The 18,184-nt window shown below is 39.8% G+C and overlaps 1 protein-coding gene across 4 annotated transcripts in view; it reads right to left on the bottom strand.

Moving 5' to 3' along the window:
- The window catches only part of erc1b (ELKS/RAB6-interacting/CAST family member 1b), a 220,111-nt gene that overhangs the window by 117,612 nt on the left and 84,315 nt on the right, over window positions 1-18,184 (bottom strand). For all 4 annotated transcript variants that reach the window (XM_082167060.1, XM_082167061.1, XM_082167062.1 and 1 more), the window contains one exon: window positions 11,529-11,664. In XM_082167060.1, coding sequence (XP_082023186.1) covers window positions 11,529-11,664 — 136 coding nt within the window. The remainder of the gene's footprint in view (window positions 1-11,528; window positions 11,665-18,184) is intronic.

The following is an 18,184-nucleotide window of genomic DNA, read 5'->3' as shown; positions in this document are numbered from 1 at the left end:
CACAATCCCAGACGCCGATGATCCCAGCGAACATTTTCATCTGGTATCCCACACCACAAATTCCTGCTAAAAGAGGCAATGTGAAGGTACACAAATAACCAGATGCATATGTCACCCTGCTCCAGACAATCCTGAGAGAAAAATCAAGAGGTTTTAAAATGTTTACAAAAATGCTAGCATGCAAAACTAACCATGGCGGTGATTTACATTTTTTTAGTTTGACATTTATGTATTTGGCAAACATTTTTTGGCATGCATTTTTTTAAATCTAAAGCAACAGCCTTTCATGTGATTTTGATTCATAATGATTCACATTATTTTCCTATGCATTTCTTGCTAATTTGAACTCTTGGTTTAAAGTTACCAAAATGAAGGTATAATTGATACAGAATTCATTTGTTCATAAAATTTTGGTTTAACAGGTCTTCCCCCACAAAAAAAAAAAAAAAAAGAGTAACATTTCTTGTATGAAAATCTTTAGAGAACAATCAAAGTTTTGAGCCATTTGCAAAGACAGTAACATGCTAAATTGACTGTGAACGCTTTATTTTTATTGATTTTAACCTGATGTTTCATTATTGATTTATTTTATTTTTCTATGCATTTGACGGATGCTTTTATCCAAAGCCATTTATATTCAGGATATACTTTATTCTCTGGGATATAATTTGGGATAACTGACACGTTGCATTCGTTCAAAACATTTTGACAACATGTAATTATAAGACTGAACATTTTGTCACTAAAATTCCTTCCAACTATATGCCTCATCCTTCAATATCAAGACAAGAGGCTTGATGCACACAATCCCAGACACCATTTTCATCATTCTCATCTGGAATCCCACACCACAAATTCCTGCAACAAGAGGCAATGTCGATAACCAGATGCATCTGTTGAATCGGCAGGATTTTCTGTAACCAAGGTCAGCAATTACAGTAAGTTCAGGACACGAGGAGGGTGATGGGGGTACAGATCACAGCATGTGGTATAAAGGCTCTCTCTTCTATCTTATTTTGACGATATTTAGCTTGCGCTTTCCACTCGCAGGCAGACCGCAATCACTTTGGTTTGATTTAAAGCGACAGTAATCCTTTTTGCTCGGTCAATATCTCATTACGGTAATGCTTTTGGTGCCAAAACCACACAGATGATAGAAGGAGACACCTCAGGGAAGCCACAAATCAAAGCCACATGCTGTACCGTAGGGACCGTCCGGGCTCGGGTGGGGCTCGCTGGGGAATCTGCCCAGCTCTCCGCGGCTTGCACAACCAATTAGGAGATGAGCAGGACGAGCCTGAAGAACAAAAGCTCAGCTCACACAGTTGGGGCAGAATGACTTGCAGCTGTCTAGCAATGCTCACTCACACACACACAAATATTCAACCAGCGGTGTCCTAATTCAACACAAGGTCGTTTTGTTCCCATCTGTGGCTTCTTTTTGGAAGAAACGGAACTGAAAAATGCAGCACCATCCCAGGACACACAGAGACAGAAACTGACTCAAGCGGTTTCAGCAGTTCATTAGGGTGAAGAGTTTAGGTCATAGTAAGGCATTATTTAAAATAACCCCAAAACAGCAGGATGACCTCAGCTAAAAGTCTAAGAAAAGACACAGCCAAAGTGAAGGGTTTGGTAGCAGATGTCCCTTAAAGATGAGATGATGATATACATTTTCCCAGCGGGAGGATTCTTCTGTATCGTTCTAGGTGCGAGAGAGAGGAATCGCAAATGTTTAAAAAAAGAACCGGAATGGAGCAGCAGGTGTCCATCCTTCCTGGCTGGGGAAAGCGTAAAAGACGGCCAAAAGCATGGTAACATCAAACAACATATGCCAACAAACAGGCCCAATAAAAAAAGACCTTGGAAGTCTATTAAAGAAATGAGAACATGCGGATTTGATTCCCCTACCGCCACCATCGGATCCCGAGCTCCCGATCCTGGATCTGGTTTGAGTTGAAATAGATTTCTGAAATCACGGAGACTGAGGCTGCCGCACAGGCGGACTACAATGAAATTCTCTGCCAGACTGGACCGTATTAATTAAGTTTTGACTCTTTAGAGTCGAGAGACACAACAAACCCAATGTGAGTTCAGTAGACACTCAACAAATCCACCGTTGTGAACAATCACAGGGTAGAAAATTTGAAAGGAAGTAGCTGAAAGTGGGCCACAATAAACTTGAGTGCTGTTAATTTGTGAACGCAATCAATAACAAGAAGGCCAGGAGAGGAGGGAATTAAAGTGAGTGACAAGCAGAAAGAAATCTAAGCTTCCATGACGAGCTCAAAACATGGCTTTGAAACGCTCCCAAGAGAGCTGGATATCAAGCCTCTGGGTGCTGTGGTTACTGCAGATCTGAGCGCTACGAATACTGTTTACTTCACTTCTATAACCTCCTGTGATGTGGTTCTTTGAAGCGAGCCCTTTCCGGCATCTTCCAACTCCGTCTTTCTACATCTCTCTCTCTCCCCAATCTTACACCGCTTTCCTCATGTTCTACATCAAGATGACGGCTTGATGTAGGGGGAGTGAGGTAAGATGTGTCAGTGTATAAATCAGTGTTATGTCCTAAATTTACCAAATGGTGTATGATTATGATTTTAGAAAAAGCCCATGCTATACAGCTGCCTATGATTAAGAAAACTGATGAGATTTGTAAAACATTTCGTATTTGTAAATATATTCATATTTTATAAAATATTATAAACACTTAAAAATATGTATTTTAAAGAATGTTGGTAACCAGACAGTTGACGGCACTAGGGCTGCAGCTATCGATTCTTTTTGTAATCGATGAATCTAGCACTTAATCGATCGATTAATCGGATAAAAAATGTTTTTGTGTTTTTAAACAACCAAAACAAATAATGCATAACGAAAATGATGTGGCTGTAAAATGATCAAGCATTTGGCTTTTATTTCTCGAAAAAAAAACAGAGGTATTTATTCCAAATCCAACATTTGGCTCTAAAACTAAGCCTTTTTATTGCAATTTTTACCCATTTAGTGTTTATAAGTGCCAGTGCCAACAATTATAACAATACAGTTGTCAAGTTGTCAATACAAGTCAACTTACTGTAAAACATGTATAACATGTAAAACTATGAATACAAACTTAAATAGTAAAGGCCATTTGGCCTTAGTTTTGTCTTCTTAATACAACATTTAAAAAAGGATTGCATTTAACTGCAATTTAACTTCAAATTGCATGCATTGGAGACACCTACACATAGTGTAGCTTTGAAAAGGGGAATGTTTTATTGCAAATATGCATTTTGTTAAATAGAAAAAGAACAGCATTTTGTTTTTCACTTAGGCTAAGTATATTAGCACGTTTTGTTATATTATATTTTTTGTTAATTGAAAATGTTCTATGCTCAATTACTTTGGTAGCCGATTATAATGTCTTCCCCAAAACTGGATTTGGAGAAGCAGGGTACAAACAAGGTCTCGCAAAGACTGCAATACAATATTTGTTCCTCCATCACGTCCCGGTGTATACAGTGAATGCATGCTGAAATTATTGTTGCGTGGCTACATAAAAGTTTAAGCATGTGATGCATTGCCGCAACGGATTGAAGCGCGCGTCCGAGTGAAAGATAGAGCGGTGTGTGCGCGAGCCACACGAGAAAACACTGTATCCGCGCCACTGATCGCAGCGGCAACGAGCACTTTGATCACTTGATTTAAAAAACACATTTCAGTGACATGATGGGTTTTAAAGGAACACTCCACCGTTTTTTTGAAATAGGGCTTATTCACTTTCTTTTCTACATTTAGATAGGTGGGCAAATGCATTTTTGTCTCAGTGCATGCATTGTTTTAGTTTGACAGGGTCGGCGCTAGCTTAGCTTAGCACAATGAATGGAATCCTTTGTTGCCAGCTAGCATGTCCTGAGTAAAAGTGATATAAAAAATAAAAAAACCCCACCTAATTACTTCTTGTGGCCTGCGTATTCACAACAAGTACAAATAGTGATGCAGATTAACACTAGGCGATTTCCTAGGCAGATTTTGACTTATATATTAAGGACTATATTAGGGGGAAGCACAGGCGAAGCACTGCTACTTGGGCGTGATATCTCTGCGCCCAAGTAGCAGTGCTTCACCTGTGCTTCCCCCTAATATAGTCCCAAGTCAATATCTGCATAGGAAATCGTCTAGTGTTAATCTGCATCGCTATTTGTACTTGTTGTGAATACGCAGGCCACAAGAAGTAATTAGGTGGGGTTTTTAAATTTTTTATATCACTTTTACTCAGGACATGCTAGCTGGCAACAAAGGATTCCATTCATTATGCTAAGCTAAGCTAGCGCCGACCCTGTCAAACTAAAACAATGCATGCACTGAGACAAAAATGCATTTGCCCACCTATCTAAATGTAGGAAAGAAGGTGAATAAGCCCTATTTCAAAAAACGGTGGAGTGTTCCTTTAACTTCATTCAGGAGATTTTGGGTAACTGCACAACTGACAGATGACTTTGAGCGCACCGCCACCGTGTGTGTGTGTGTGTGTGTGTGTGTAACCATAGCGACAAAACGACCAACTTTCGGACCCTGCACTTAAGCCTATAATTTTGTTTTTAAAAAATGTATTATGTATTTAAAAGTTGCGTTTATCCTTACTCTCCGCCATCGCGCCAACTAAATTCAAAATGTATCACGCTCTATGGTGTGCTTCCTGAACATTGAACAACGGTCCGTATGAAACAATCAGATCCCTGCGCATATAGTGCGCGTCATAGGAATTTAACGAGGCAAAAACTCTGCCTCGAGGAATTTTTGTAATCGAGTAACTCGAGTAACTCGAGGAATCGTTTCAGCCCTAGACGGCACCCACTGATTTCAATAGTATTTTTGTTTTCCTACTATGGTATTTTTCTTTTCCTACTATGGAAATCAATGGGTGGGTGCTGTCAACTGTCGGGTTCTTTAACATTATATTCTTTTATGTTCAACAGAAGAAAGAAACTCATACAGGTTTGGAACAACTTGAGAGTGAGTAAGTAATGACTACATTTTCATTTTTGAGTGAACTATTCCTTTAAGAAAAGAGTGGCACAGCTGACCCTATGCTTGTTCTTCAGAGTAAACGCGTAAACACCCATTATGAGGAGTAAAAAAAACAAAAAGATGAGCATCAGGAAAAACATTGGCCAGGTGTGTTAGACCTTCAGGTCTCTCCACCCTCTGCCTCTGGTGGTGGGAAGCTGACCTTTAATTCACAGTCCTGTGATCACTGCATTGAACGATAACGGTTGTCTGGGCACAACGTGTCATAAAACAGACTCTTCAAAGCATAAAGTCATTATCATCAAAGTATCTCTGCGGGGAAATTCTGCCCTCAGCAGGGAAGCCACTGGGGCAGTTTCAAAGACACTAGTTTATGTACATGACAGTGGACCCAAAAAAACAAAAAACACAAGAATGAGAGCAAGAACGTCCCACACGGCCTGAGGCTAAATACTTAGCATAAGAAGGAGGAGAAAGACTTGAGATGTAGCAGAACAAAGATGGGTGTAAACAACAAGGCTCTGTGCTGATTGAAGGGGTGGAGGGCCTACATATGGGGCTGATGGGTATCAGATGGTGCAGCTCTGTGAATGAAAAGTCTTGTTTTAAGCAAGTCAGCTCACTTGGCGGCCATTTTGGATCTGGGTAACACCCTAGGGCAGTTGTTTTCTAGTCATGCAAGCTCAGCTCCTTACTCCTTAAAGAGTAAAATCCCCCAAAGAATTTGCCAACTTGTGTTGCAATAACATACACAGCAAAAAAAGCCTATTTTTAATGAGCCTTTCTTTCTAATTTTCATGTTAAAATATAAAAAAATCTAAGAAGCAACTTATGATAGTCTTCTTATGCTAAGAAGCAAGACTTATGATAGTCCATAAGACATTTTTAGCTTTTTTAAAAAATTTTATTAATCTTTAGTATGAGTGTATTTTGTCTTACTGCACACCCAGCCAAACAAAAATATTTTCTAAGAACGTTTTGTTAATGCTAAGTTATGAAAACTTTGTTTTGGAATGTTCTCTCAACATAAAAAAAATAATAAAAATCAAGTTATTTTAAACATTTAAAAAACCTTTTATGAAAAGTTTACTTTTGAATGTTATCTGAATTGTTCTTGACGAATATAAAAAAATAAAAAATAAATTATTCCATGAAATATGTATAAGTAATGTTTTTGTTCTAACGCTTTGAGAACATTATTTAAGACCAGATAACTTTGATCAAATGTTCTATTAACATCACTGGAAAGAAATGTGTACATGACTGAGAAAACCTTGCCAGAATGTTCTGAGAATGTTCCCTGTTGCTGGGCAGACCTTTTATCTTGTTTTAAAGTTTTTAAATGTTGTTTATATGTCTATGTGGTGTTTTTAATATGCTTTAAAACAAACCATGTGCACATTCATCAGTCAAGACCATTACTGAGTATTTCCTCCTCAAAACTGTACTTTACCAAAGACAGTTATATTCAAGATACAATCAATGCTACTAGAAATTTATTTTTAGGTCAAAAAACACCAATTAAAAACTCATTCAAAGTCTTTTTTTTTTTTTGCAATGTATGTCAATACATCAAGAAAAAGGGGAAATTTTAAATTTAGTTTGTTTAGCTCCAGTCAGGCTATTTTTCTGTCTCATCCATCTAATGTGGATAAACGTTCCTTAGCAAAGCGATCAGATGGTGTCCTTGCCAATAAAAGCAGTACGATCTTTTAATTTTAGGCCAGGATTTCCTTTCTCATAGCTGTAATGTTGAGCGCTGAGATTTCTACCATTCATTATTCAACGGCTGCTATGTCATACGCTTTCTGGTGGAGGCCAGCAACTCAGTGCTGTTGTCTTCTCCTCAGCAAAACGCAAAGGACAAAAAAAGTTTTGGAAAGCCCACAGAGAAAATGGCATTTCCTTCCTTTCGACTGTTAGGGCAGTCATGCTAACACACCATCTCTAACATGCAAAAGATAAATCGAACTGTTGCAGCCCATTGCTTCCCTACAACCAAACAAGGTGCTCTTGAATCTCACAGCTCAATAAAGTTGCTGTTCTCCAGTCTGCGTTTACCAGAGTTCCTCTCTGACAGCGCTTTGGAGTGTCAGTCTCACGACTGGCGTCTGTTAGCTCCCTCATGACCTGTTCGCGCTCGAGAGGTGATGAGTGGCAGAATCAAGGCTTTCATGTGTGAAGTACACTGCGCCTCTTGCTTTTCTTCCTGCGCCATTTCCATTTCTCCATCTCAGCCTCGCTTTACCTCTCTCTCTTTCCGTTTCCCTCTGAGTGTTGAGAATGGCTCTCGCCACCGCATTAGTGATGACGACCTTGTCGGGCAGATTTTTACCGCAGTTTTGTTTCACCTCTGCTCAGTGTTACCGCTAGAGCCTGATCTCTCGTCAGTCTTTGGAGGTTTTGGAAAACAGACTGGAACATTCAAGAACATTCCACAGAGACCTCAAGAAATCAAAAAAGGCCTAAACCTGAAGCTGCCAATGCTAATTTGCCAGAGACAGTAATGTAACATCTAATCCCAAGATGGTTCCTCTACACGCACAACTCACCGTTAGGTCAAGCACAAGCTATTTGTAAGAAACATAACAGGTCCTTGCTGAAAAAAATTGCATACTTCGCTGGTTTTAGCCTTTTAAAGCACATTTTAAAATGTCCAAAAACACCTAACAAAAATTAGCTAAAACTAGAAAACCAGGTCTGCTCACTGTATCCCATTTGCTAAGACTGTCCTGTGCCAACTATAGCTTTCTAATGGATCCTAGATGCTGCACTGTGACCAGTCTGTTATGGCAGGTTGAGAAAATGACATTTAGGATGAAAAAAGGCCTCCCCCCCAGGGACAGTAATATGTTCCCCCTCAATAAAAGCAGCGTCGGCAGGCCAACGAGTCATAAAAGGCTCCTGTTTGACTCTTTTATATCTGTGTGTTTAAAAAGGACCATAAACCTGTGATTCGCCTGCAGCACTTTGGCTTTATTAACTCCAGTGTGTTGCCATCACCTGTCAGATCTTTTCAGTCACCAGCAAATGTGAACACAAAGAGAAAGACTAATGAGAAGCTGCATGATTGCAGATCTGTACCCTGGCACATAAATCTTTATATAAATGTGTTTGTTAAGGATAGGTGAGGACGACGTGTTAATACTGAGGTTGACAGGTTTTTCTGGATTCTTTTACTGTCAGACATGTCAGTATTGTCCGCTATGATAGTTTTATAAAATCAAACCTACATTACAGATATACTCAGGCTTTCATAAGTGTGCAAAAACAAAAGACCACTGGTGCTTGTAAGAAAACTTAACAGCATGATCCCTAACTCACCAAATGTTATAAAATACTGTTCCACAATTGCACACTAAAGGTGTCACTCTAAGCTCTCTGCATTCGAGTGCTGATGTTTACAACCACATGAGAGCACAATGTGCCAAACATAAAAGGGGCTGGGAGACTTATAAACAGAAGACTTATGGCTTACTATCGCCATTCGTAATGTGTGGCGCTCCGGCGTCAGTATAATGGCTTCTCTGGATTAGTACACACACTGCACCTGTGGGGGAAACCCTTTTCTGAGCTTGCTTTGATGATTGCACAAAGTATGTTGTGGAATATGTTCACCCTTTCTGAATTGCAGCATGTTGACTGAATGTACCTTTCCTTTCTTTGACCTGTCTATTTTCTTCCCAAATTTCTCTTTAATTTATTCTGCCTTTTTACCTTCAAAGAAGGCCGGTCAAGGTGGAGATCGGGCTACAGTGGGGCCTTCTGGTCACAGGGCATGCTGGGAGTCAGAGCATTTGGCGCTGCACTCACAGTGAGACTATGCAGTAAAAGGGAACAGACTCAACCACGCAGTAAAACAGGTATTTACTGGGCTTCATTATAATGTCATCTTTTCTCCCCCGCTGTCTTTCTCCATCCTGCTTCTCTCCGTTTCCCAGCGAAAGTCTTGATTTCTTCAGGCTGATGATATTTGATCGGCGGGAGAGGTACGCTTGATGATCCAGTACATATTGCACGTCTGGGAACTCTTTATCCGGCGGAAAATGTCTCGAAAACACTAAAGAGATGTGGAGGCCTATTAAAACCCATCTCCTGTTTTATCAGACAAGAGAGATAAATGAAAAAGGATAGGGATGATTCAGAAGAGGTTAAAGTCACGCTCTTGAGGGGTGTTGATCAAAGACCCTCTTTCTGCATTGCAGTTCTCTCCACATGCATCTGCATTTCATTTGATCGCCTTATGGAAACTAACAGCTAAACTTAATTAACTAGACATTTACATTTTGATACTTGCCCATCAAAAAGACATGTTGCCATCTGATTGCTAGGGAGTTCTGACTGGAGTTTTTGGTTGTTTGTTTACAGGCCCAGGGTTAGGGTTAGTTATCAGTTAGCAATTCAAAACTAAGTTTAGAATGTTTTTTTAATTCAAATTCTATCATTTTAGTTGAAAGGGAGTAAAATTCTTGCCATGAAATATGAATAGCCATAAGTCTAATCGCTTACAAAAGTAATAGCTCACATCCTCAAGCTGTACGATTTTAAGTCTGATTCATTTAAAGAGCATGCATTAAACACCAAAGTTTAATATTAAGGACTAGGGGTTTGCTAGAATAGTTACAGTGATCCTTGCCTAAGAAAGCACCACTAATTAGAGGACTGATTGGATCAAATCATGTGGAAGCAGCACCAAGCCACCAGCAGGAAACTCGAAAAAAGAAGCGAAAGACCTTTCTTCTGACCATCTAACCTTCTCCAAAGTCAATAGTTGCTATTCTGAATATGTTTGTGCAGCTCTGGTGCTCAACCACGACTGACCACCCCACATCCCACCTCAGGGCTCCAATGGAAACCTTCTTAATTGATAGAAAAAGCCATTTTTAGTGCCGGGTCAGTGCTGCGAGGAGAGAGAGGATTGTTCTGCTGTCCTGGGCTAACCTCTTTCTCAGCTCACCCTGACCAACTGATTGGAGCAGGACCACTGTAACCATACTGAAACATCAACAACAATCGGTTTCCCTTCCAAACACGCCTGATGCGTCCAATAGCGTGTGCACATCAGCTCAGGGTTCGTCTGATCTAGAATCTCAGGGCCTCAAAGCCGTATCGTGACGTGCCTGTGGGGGAAGGTGGCGGTTGATGGTCTTGGCTGAAGGAAGCAGCTGTCGCTGCTTCCAGACAAGGCCCGTGATGCAGCCGCATCAGGGTGCTTCGAACGGGGGAGCGTAAGCCACAATGTGGGCTTGCGGCAACGTGACCCCACGGAGGAAGCTGGGGCCCTGAAGTCATAAATGAGCTCTCTTAGACCGCAACACGTACTCGTGCGCACGAACACACTGACGCTCCAGTCGCCGGGTACCACAGGTCGAAGTCCAATAGCACATCAATCCTGCTGTCAGAAATATAGCATATGAACTCGAACGAAAACAAAGAACACATGACACAGAACAAGGAAAATGTGAAAACGGAGAATGATCGAAAGAACAAACCAACAGCCAGGAAAAACACAGAAAACCACAACAAAGGGAGGGCCGCTGTGGCATTGTTGTCCAGAGGTCTACGGCAAAGAGGAAAAACAGCCCTTCCATAAAAACAGCCCCTCCGTAAAAACTGGGACTTTTTGCACTGAGATTCTCACAGACATTAACTGCTGATTCTGGCTTTCTATCCAGAAACTCACTCCAGAAGAGCGGGAACGACCACCACAGACCACCAATCCTGTCAAATTGGGGCTAAAATAGTTAATATGGTGAAAGTTACATCAGCCAAGATGAGGTAGCTTGTATTCGCAAATCTAAACTAAACACCCCGATACCTGGATGCCGACGCTGGCGCTTCTTCACAATCACAAAGCCATAAATTCAAAAATAGTTCCTGCGGTCGCACTGAACAACTGTGTCCTATTTCATCGTTCAATTATTCTCTCCTCTTCTCTTTTTCCAAAATCCAAAGCTCACAATGAGAGGAGGACACAAGGTCAGGATGTGCGTGAATGCGGTCTGGATGAGGGAAACATGAGATCGCTCTTTACCTGAGAAGAATCCTAGCAATTCTCAAATGAGGAACTGGAGCTGACATCCAAACTTATATAATCAGAAGACAGATCACTCTGAAGAGACACATTTCTAGGCAGCACAAAAGGAAAACCTTTAAACACTGCATAAAGGTTTGAGCTATTGTGAATAACTCATGGTTTTTGACCCTCTTAAAGGGTTGATTGGCCTCATTATGGGTTAAGTTTCAATGTTAAGACTATAACAGCCACTGCTCTCGTCAGATTTCAATGGTTATGTGTGTAAAACCTTCTGAAATCCATTACAGGGAACAGGGATTCATCCGGCATTTCAATTAGGCAACATCACACAAGCATGAGGTCTGGTGTTGAACGCCACAAACAGACAACGCAGCGATTTAAACACTGAAACATCTCAGTGCCGTAGGGTTAAATATCAAAACTCGCTCAGCCAATCAAATAACTGTGAAAAACATAAATGTCACGTGTACTTTACCTGGACCTGTTGAGAACTCTCACTGATGTTATCCTCTCGCTTACGAGCCTCTTCCATCAACTGGGCGTTCTTGCTCTTCTCCACCTGCTCTTTGTGCTTCAGATTGGCAACCTTCTTGCTTTGGTCTTTCATATGCCTGCAGTGACAAAACAACAGGTTTCTGTCAGACATGCACAGATGTACATAGAGGTGGATACAGGAAACCGTATGTTCAGAATATCAACTAAAGCTGCAAAAAATTATGCAGGATGTAAAATAAGCACATTATGAAATAATACAAAGTTTTAATAAATAGTATGAAGTATACAATGAACATCACTCTAAAGTATATTATTCCATTCTGAAAATAAAATAAAAAAATTGAATGAAGTACTATCGTATGCTTGATGAAATCAGATCAAATACCTATATTTAATGTGATTTCGATGTAAAAAAAAAAGAAGTATTTTAATATATAATAACAAGCTTTGTGTATTAATTAGGAATGGGTAAAAATACATTTTAAATAATAATAATGCACAATGTTTTTCATTTAAATTTTTTAATAGTATGGAGTATACAATGAAGATTACTGTGGAATATAATATGCATGATTCCATTCAGAATAAAATAGAATAGAATCAAGTAATACAATAAAAAAACTAAATATTAAATGCTACAATTAGAATCAAAAATCTCTTCTTCAAAGAGTTTTTTTTTTCTTCTTCTTTTGCACACATACAAGCAGTCAAGTACAAACAGAAGGGTCAATAGAGGAGCCATAAGCTAGCTTATCAGAAATGACAACAAAAGGGAGCAGAACTGATCTCCACAGATCAAGCTGTGCTGCAAATGAAAACGGCAGTATGTTTGTGTTTATGCTCTGGGATTTTTCTCATTATCCTTCAACCTCCTCCATTTGTTGTGGCATGGAAACCCGCAGGAACACAAAGCACTACCAAAAACAAATGAATATTTAAATTAAAAAAGCATTCAAGCAGTTTTTATTTCTGAGAAGTGTCGTATCAAACAGGCCTAAATCCTGGGGTCATTCGGTCCCAACAAGTGCCAGAGTTTTCCTGTTTACGTGGCCGGCATCGGAGTATTGTGCACTGGCAGTGTGGTGGCCAGGTTCGGTTACTGTTCACCATCTTGACTTGATAAAAAAAATTTAAAAAAAATTAAGCCTATGCCTTGCAGAACAGATGTACCACTGACTATGCCAACACCAATGCCTTTAAATGAGTAATAACACAGCGTTGTGGAAAGACCTCCCTCGGCCCCCCTTGACACCAAAGAGCATTGCCCAAGACACACAATACGGGAAGGTAATTGAAGAGTTATTATGGGGGCTTATGGGATATGACAAGCCATGTCTACATGTGCCAGGAAAGCAGAACCAAGGTGCTCCGCACAACGCCTGCATCCCAATTCGGCTGGTACTCAGGAGTAAAAAGCAGCGTAAAGAGCATGTTCACTGAAGCAAGGTGACGCCGAACAAGGCTTGGAGAAATCGGGCCAAGCCGCTGCGGCACTAGAACCTGATCGTTCTTCTGGATGAGCTGTCCTGAGCACAGTGGAGTCTCTGTGTTGAAGTACCAGAGGAAAGCCACAGTCTTCTGGCTCCTGTTGCAGAAACTAGCACAACTCTAGTCATCAGCGAACAGTTGCCAAACAAAGTTTGGGATTAGAGTTAGCCAGGTGACATAATACTAGTAAAGGAACGACTGGTGTGAGTGTGTTTCTATCTTTTTAGAAGGTTCCCAAGGTTTTCTTTCCTCTCTTGACTGTACATGAATGCGTGTTACTGGGATGTGAGGCCGTAGCGTGTAGCCATGCAGGATCAGAAGAAGTGTTGACAAGAGCGTAGGCGATGAAGAGGGAAAGTCTACTACTATTACATCCACTGCTCTATGCAATATTTTTTATAATCATAATTTGCTACAGGCGCAAACAGATTTGAGGCTCGAAACACACAGAACACAATAGGTGCTTGCACTGTTAGGGAGTAAATGACTAAAAGCAGTATGCTTCTAACTTGACTACACATTCATTACAGCACAACAGCTGCTTTCAAAACTATGTAGCTTTCCCAATAAGCATTGGTGTAGCATGACAAACAGCAACACCAAATGCATTTTTCATCACATTTTTATCACTGCACCCACAGCAGAGTGAACTCTGTCCTCTCTCACAAATGTTGCATTGGGAAATCGGATTTATTGTAGTGAATCAGTTCATTCACATGGTTCATGTAAATAAACGATTCACTGATTAAATAAACGATTCCCTGATTTATTTAAACAATTCCCTGATTTAAACAAACAATTCATTGATTCATTTAAATGATTCACCATGTCATTTAAACCCCGAAATATTTATTTAAACAATGTTTTCTGCTCAGTTATATAAACACGTTTTGCAGTTTTATTAGTTAGCTCTGGTGTTTTGTGCCAGATAAATGGTGTAATTGCAGAATTAAATGGTACCATCTGACAATTATACTTTCAGAAATATTATTTAGTTTGCGACTTATAGTTAACTAGTACTACTAGGACCCAGTGTAGCTTGACTGTAGTTGAACTATTTTATGAGGATCTCTGCAAAGTCGCAGCTCCAAAGTAGCTTCCCCAACACTGCTAATTTGATGGCTATTAAAAAAATCTAATAAAAGTGCCTAGAGTCTGGAAACACCAGGCAAGATGTGCTGTGCTGTCAAAAGACCATCTCGAAGACAACATGACCATATAACAAAGCAAAAGAAAGACTTTGTGTGTGTGCTCAAGGGAGTTTGTGTAACAGGTCATAAATATACTGGAATGTTCCTATTTGGTGTTTCCAGAAGAGGCCAAGCCATCTGCTTGGCTCCGCTACACTTGCAATAAGCAGCTGACTGTTTTTATGCATTGCAGGCCAGCCCTTTATTCAGGGTTTTGATTATATGTTTATATGTCTCCATTTGAGCTCTGATGTGATGGGATAGGTAACCCCATTTCACAGAGTTCATGAGGGAAACACTTCTGCAACAATAAAGTGAAATGATGACATCTAATTCAGATGTAATTCGCCAGTCGTTCTGGTATTTTTGATATGCTCTGATAAAAACATGATGGCGCAGGAATATAACAAAAAACGATTCTTAAACCTTGCTGAAAGGAAGGCTTTGTGGGGTTGATATTACGAGCACGCATGCCAATATTTCCAGTGAGCTCCACTTCAGATATAAGTGATGGTGACACTCTAATCTAGCCCATCCTGTCAGATTAAATCAAATATCCATTCCAAAGATTCCTTAAACAGACCCAAAATTTAGCTCTGCTTTATGTCCAACAGTGAAACATTGAACCACACAAACATACATGACTCTTCAATTCTGATTATGGAAGTGTCATGTAAATGCTTTAACCTAACCATTATAATCAGATTAAACCAATATTCGAATTTCTAAAAATCTGAATAAGAATTTTAATATCTGTATTCATTTGAATACACATTATTTGAAATATCTGAAAATTCTGAAATAAAAGGGTTTTATTTTTTTTTCTAAGAATGCATTCATCTGATTGGTGACGGTAAATATATTTATAATGTTTTAAAGATTTCTACTTCAAATGCTGTCATTTTGAACTTTGAACAAATCAGCATATTAGAATGTCTTTTGAAGGATCATGTGACACTTAGGACTGGAGTAATGATACTGAAAATTCAGCTTTGCCATCACAGGTATAAATTACACTTAAAATATATTAAAACAGAAAACAAATATTTTAAGTTGCAATAACATTTCGCAAAAAGACTGTTTTTACAGTTTTTTGATCAAATAAATGCAGCCTTCGTGCGCACAAGAGACTTCAGTCAAACACATTTGTCAAAAACAAATCTTACAGACACCAACTTTTGAACGGTTGTGTAAAAAACAGGAATAAATACAAGAGACTTTTGAAGAGAATGTCTCACTTTCTTGCTAACACACAAACCTAAATGGAAACATCTCTGTGTACTGAACTCAACTACGCACGTGTGCAAGGGCAGAGACCCCATTTACAGGGCCTTCTTTGTCAATTTTCCCAATGCCAACATTTTCCTTTCCTCTAAATAAAACTCTGGATCACATGCGTAACCCCCTGTCATCTTCCTCCTCTCTGTACTGAGCTTTATGTTGCATTAGCGGACATATTATCAATACTAGGAAAACTGTACTACATTTGAGTACTAGTGTGGCTTCAGGCAACGAGAGAAGCAACATTAAAATGAGTGGAAAAAATGAAACACAGGTAAACAGGTCTATGACAGGGCACTGTACTGAGGGAGAGAAAGAAAATAATCTTTCAGCACAATTTTGAGGTTGTCTAGAGGAAAAACACACTAATTATACATCAAAACATAACATATAAACCTAAAAAAAAACAAAAAAAACACGCAGACTTGGACACAGGTGAAAATGGATTGCGCTTTGGAGAAAGTTCAACACTCCAGTCTAACCTAACGCTTTTTAATGAATCTTATCTTCAAAGAACTCAAACCCTGAAATTTTATCAAAAATAGTAATTCATCTAGATCTTTAAATTAATAATTCATATAGAAAACAGCTTCAGGCAATGTTCACAGGCTTGAAAGCACTTTGAAATTCTCATGATATCTGCTTGAGTGTGTGAGCAAACATCAGAAAGTTTGTTAACTTTTAGCTATAAAGATGTTCTAAACTTCTGCATAATGAAGCCTTTGAAACTTGCATCCAGTATAAAGACCCCTCAAAAAAACGACATAAAAAAAGTCATTTTCACCCAGCCAGATTAAGGCCCCAGGGACGGACATGTACACTCTGACATCCCAAAGCCATGACGAGGCAAAAACAAATGTTGTTGAATGACCACCGCTGCAAGGTCAAGCTAGAAAAACAAAAAGCAACCCAGACCTCAAGCGCAAAAGCTTAAAATGACTACTTATAAAAAGTTCGCTCTTTCAACATTTCCTTTCTCAAAATAATATGAACCTACATTTCTAAACAATTACGTTCTGTGGTCACTTAAGTGGAGAAATGAGGCCCGGCGGGCATTAAAGCAAACGTTATTCCAAAGTTCAATCGCACCTGACACTTAATAACATAAAACAAGACCCAATGGTAAAATTGGGTGCGATTTTGAGATGAATGCGCACGGAAATCAGTGTTGAAGAAATAAATCCATCACGCCGTTATGAGGAATTCTGGGTAGAAAACAGAAAGGCGTCTTATGTTACGGAGCCAGCGAGCGTTTATGAGCGGGCTGCGCAACACAGAAGGCTGGAGATGGTTACCGCGCCGCGTTTTCATCCAAGCCTTTTGGGCCCACTTTTTGATGTCATTTTTCTTTTTCTTTTCAATTGCGCTGACAGAATTGCACATAAGTGTGCCCACACTAACAGTCCAGGATGGGATAAACAGCAGAAAGGTTGAGTGAGGACAAAAATCTTTCTGTTTATCACAACCACGACCTGTTTGACCAGCAGAGAACGGAGTGGAACGCCATCAAAGACTGTTTGAGTGCGTGTGTTTACTCCATCCCTCATCCCTCTCGAAGCCATCCTTTAATGTCAATTGTGTCTTTATATTGGCCGGAAATCTCCTTCCTGGCGTTCAGGATATGTTCGTGAGCTCAGGACTAATAAAAGGCAGGAAATGTGGGTTCTTCGCAGGCTGTGGCCATTTCTCTAGCAGCAGGTGGAGGAGAGCTGGCAAGAGCCACTGCGTGATAGCGGGACTCATTTTCACAGTTCTGTCTGTGGCGAGCGCTAACTTTTCGAGCCTAATAGACTTTGGCTTGTGAGAACGTTTTGCGGCCAGGTGCACGATGGGGTGTCCCTGCGTCTCTTACGTATCACCCTGTGCGGAGCGGACGATTCCCTCCGGCCCTCGACTAATCTAGTTAATCATGCGGTCGGCCCTGAGGCCAGGCCAGCCAAAGCTAACTGGAAAGCACACAGAGACAACAGACAGGCGGAGGTGTTCCTCGAGCCGGCCGGATCATATGCACTCGTCGACAGGCCCAGAGAAGCAGACCTCCCAGTCAGTGCGGGACTGTGGCCTTCACCTGCCGGAGGAACTGACACCAACAGACCAGCGCAGCAGAACAGCCTCCCGCAATAATGAGACACAACCCAGAAATACAGCCTTCTACCTTCTCCAGAATGAGTAACGGTGACTTAAATTACACAAACAGAGCAGAGGTGGAACAGAGAGGAAAAACAGAGGGAGGAATGACAAAATACTATACATTACATAGACAGATACTATATATTACATATATAAGTTGACAAAATTAAATTTGCGGCCATTAAAGAAAATTTTATTAAAATGGTCTAAAAAAATTTTAAAAAATTACAAATAAAATAATAATAGGAACAAATAAATTATACCAAAAACACTATTTATTTCATGGACAAAACAATAATGCTAAAAAACTTAATTTAATATTGTGAGCAAAACAATTAGGCAAAAATTATTCAATTACTTGAAGAAAAAAAAAATTGTAAACAAATCATTTATGTCAATAAAAGTCTAATAATTTGAAACGTATGCATGTATGTATGTATATACTGTATGTATGTATGTATATATGTATGTGTGTGTGTGTGTGTGTGTGTGTGTGTGTGTGTGTGTGTGTGTGTGTGTGTGTGTGTGTGTGTGCGTGTGTGCGTGT

This window comes from Leuciscus leuciscus, assembly GCF_965113295.1.
Source record: "Leuciscus leuciscus genome assembly, chromosome: 4".
NCBI lineage: Eukaryota > Metazoa > Chordata > Actinopteri > Cypriniformes > Leuciscidae > Leuciscus > Leuciscus leuciscus.
The sequence above is the reverse complement of the archived record's forward strand: the minus strand, read 5'-3'. Positions and strand labels throughout refer to the sequence as shown.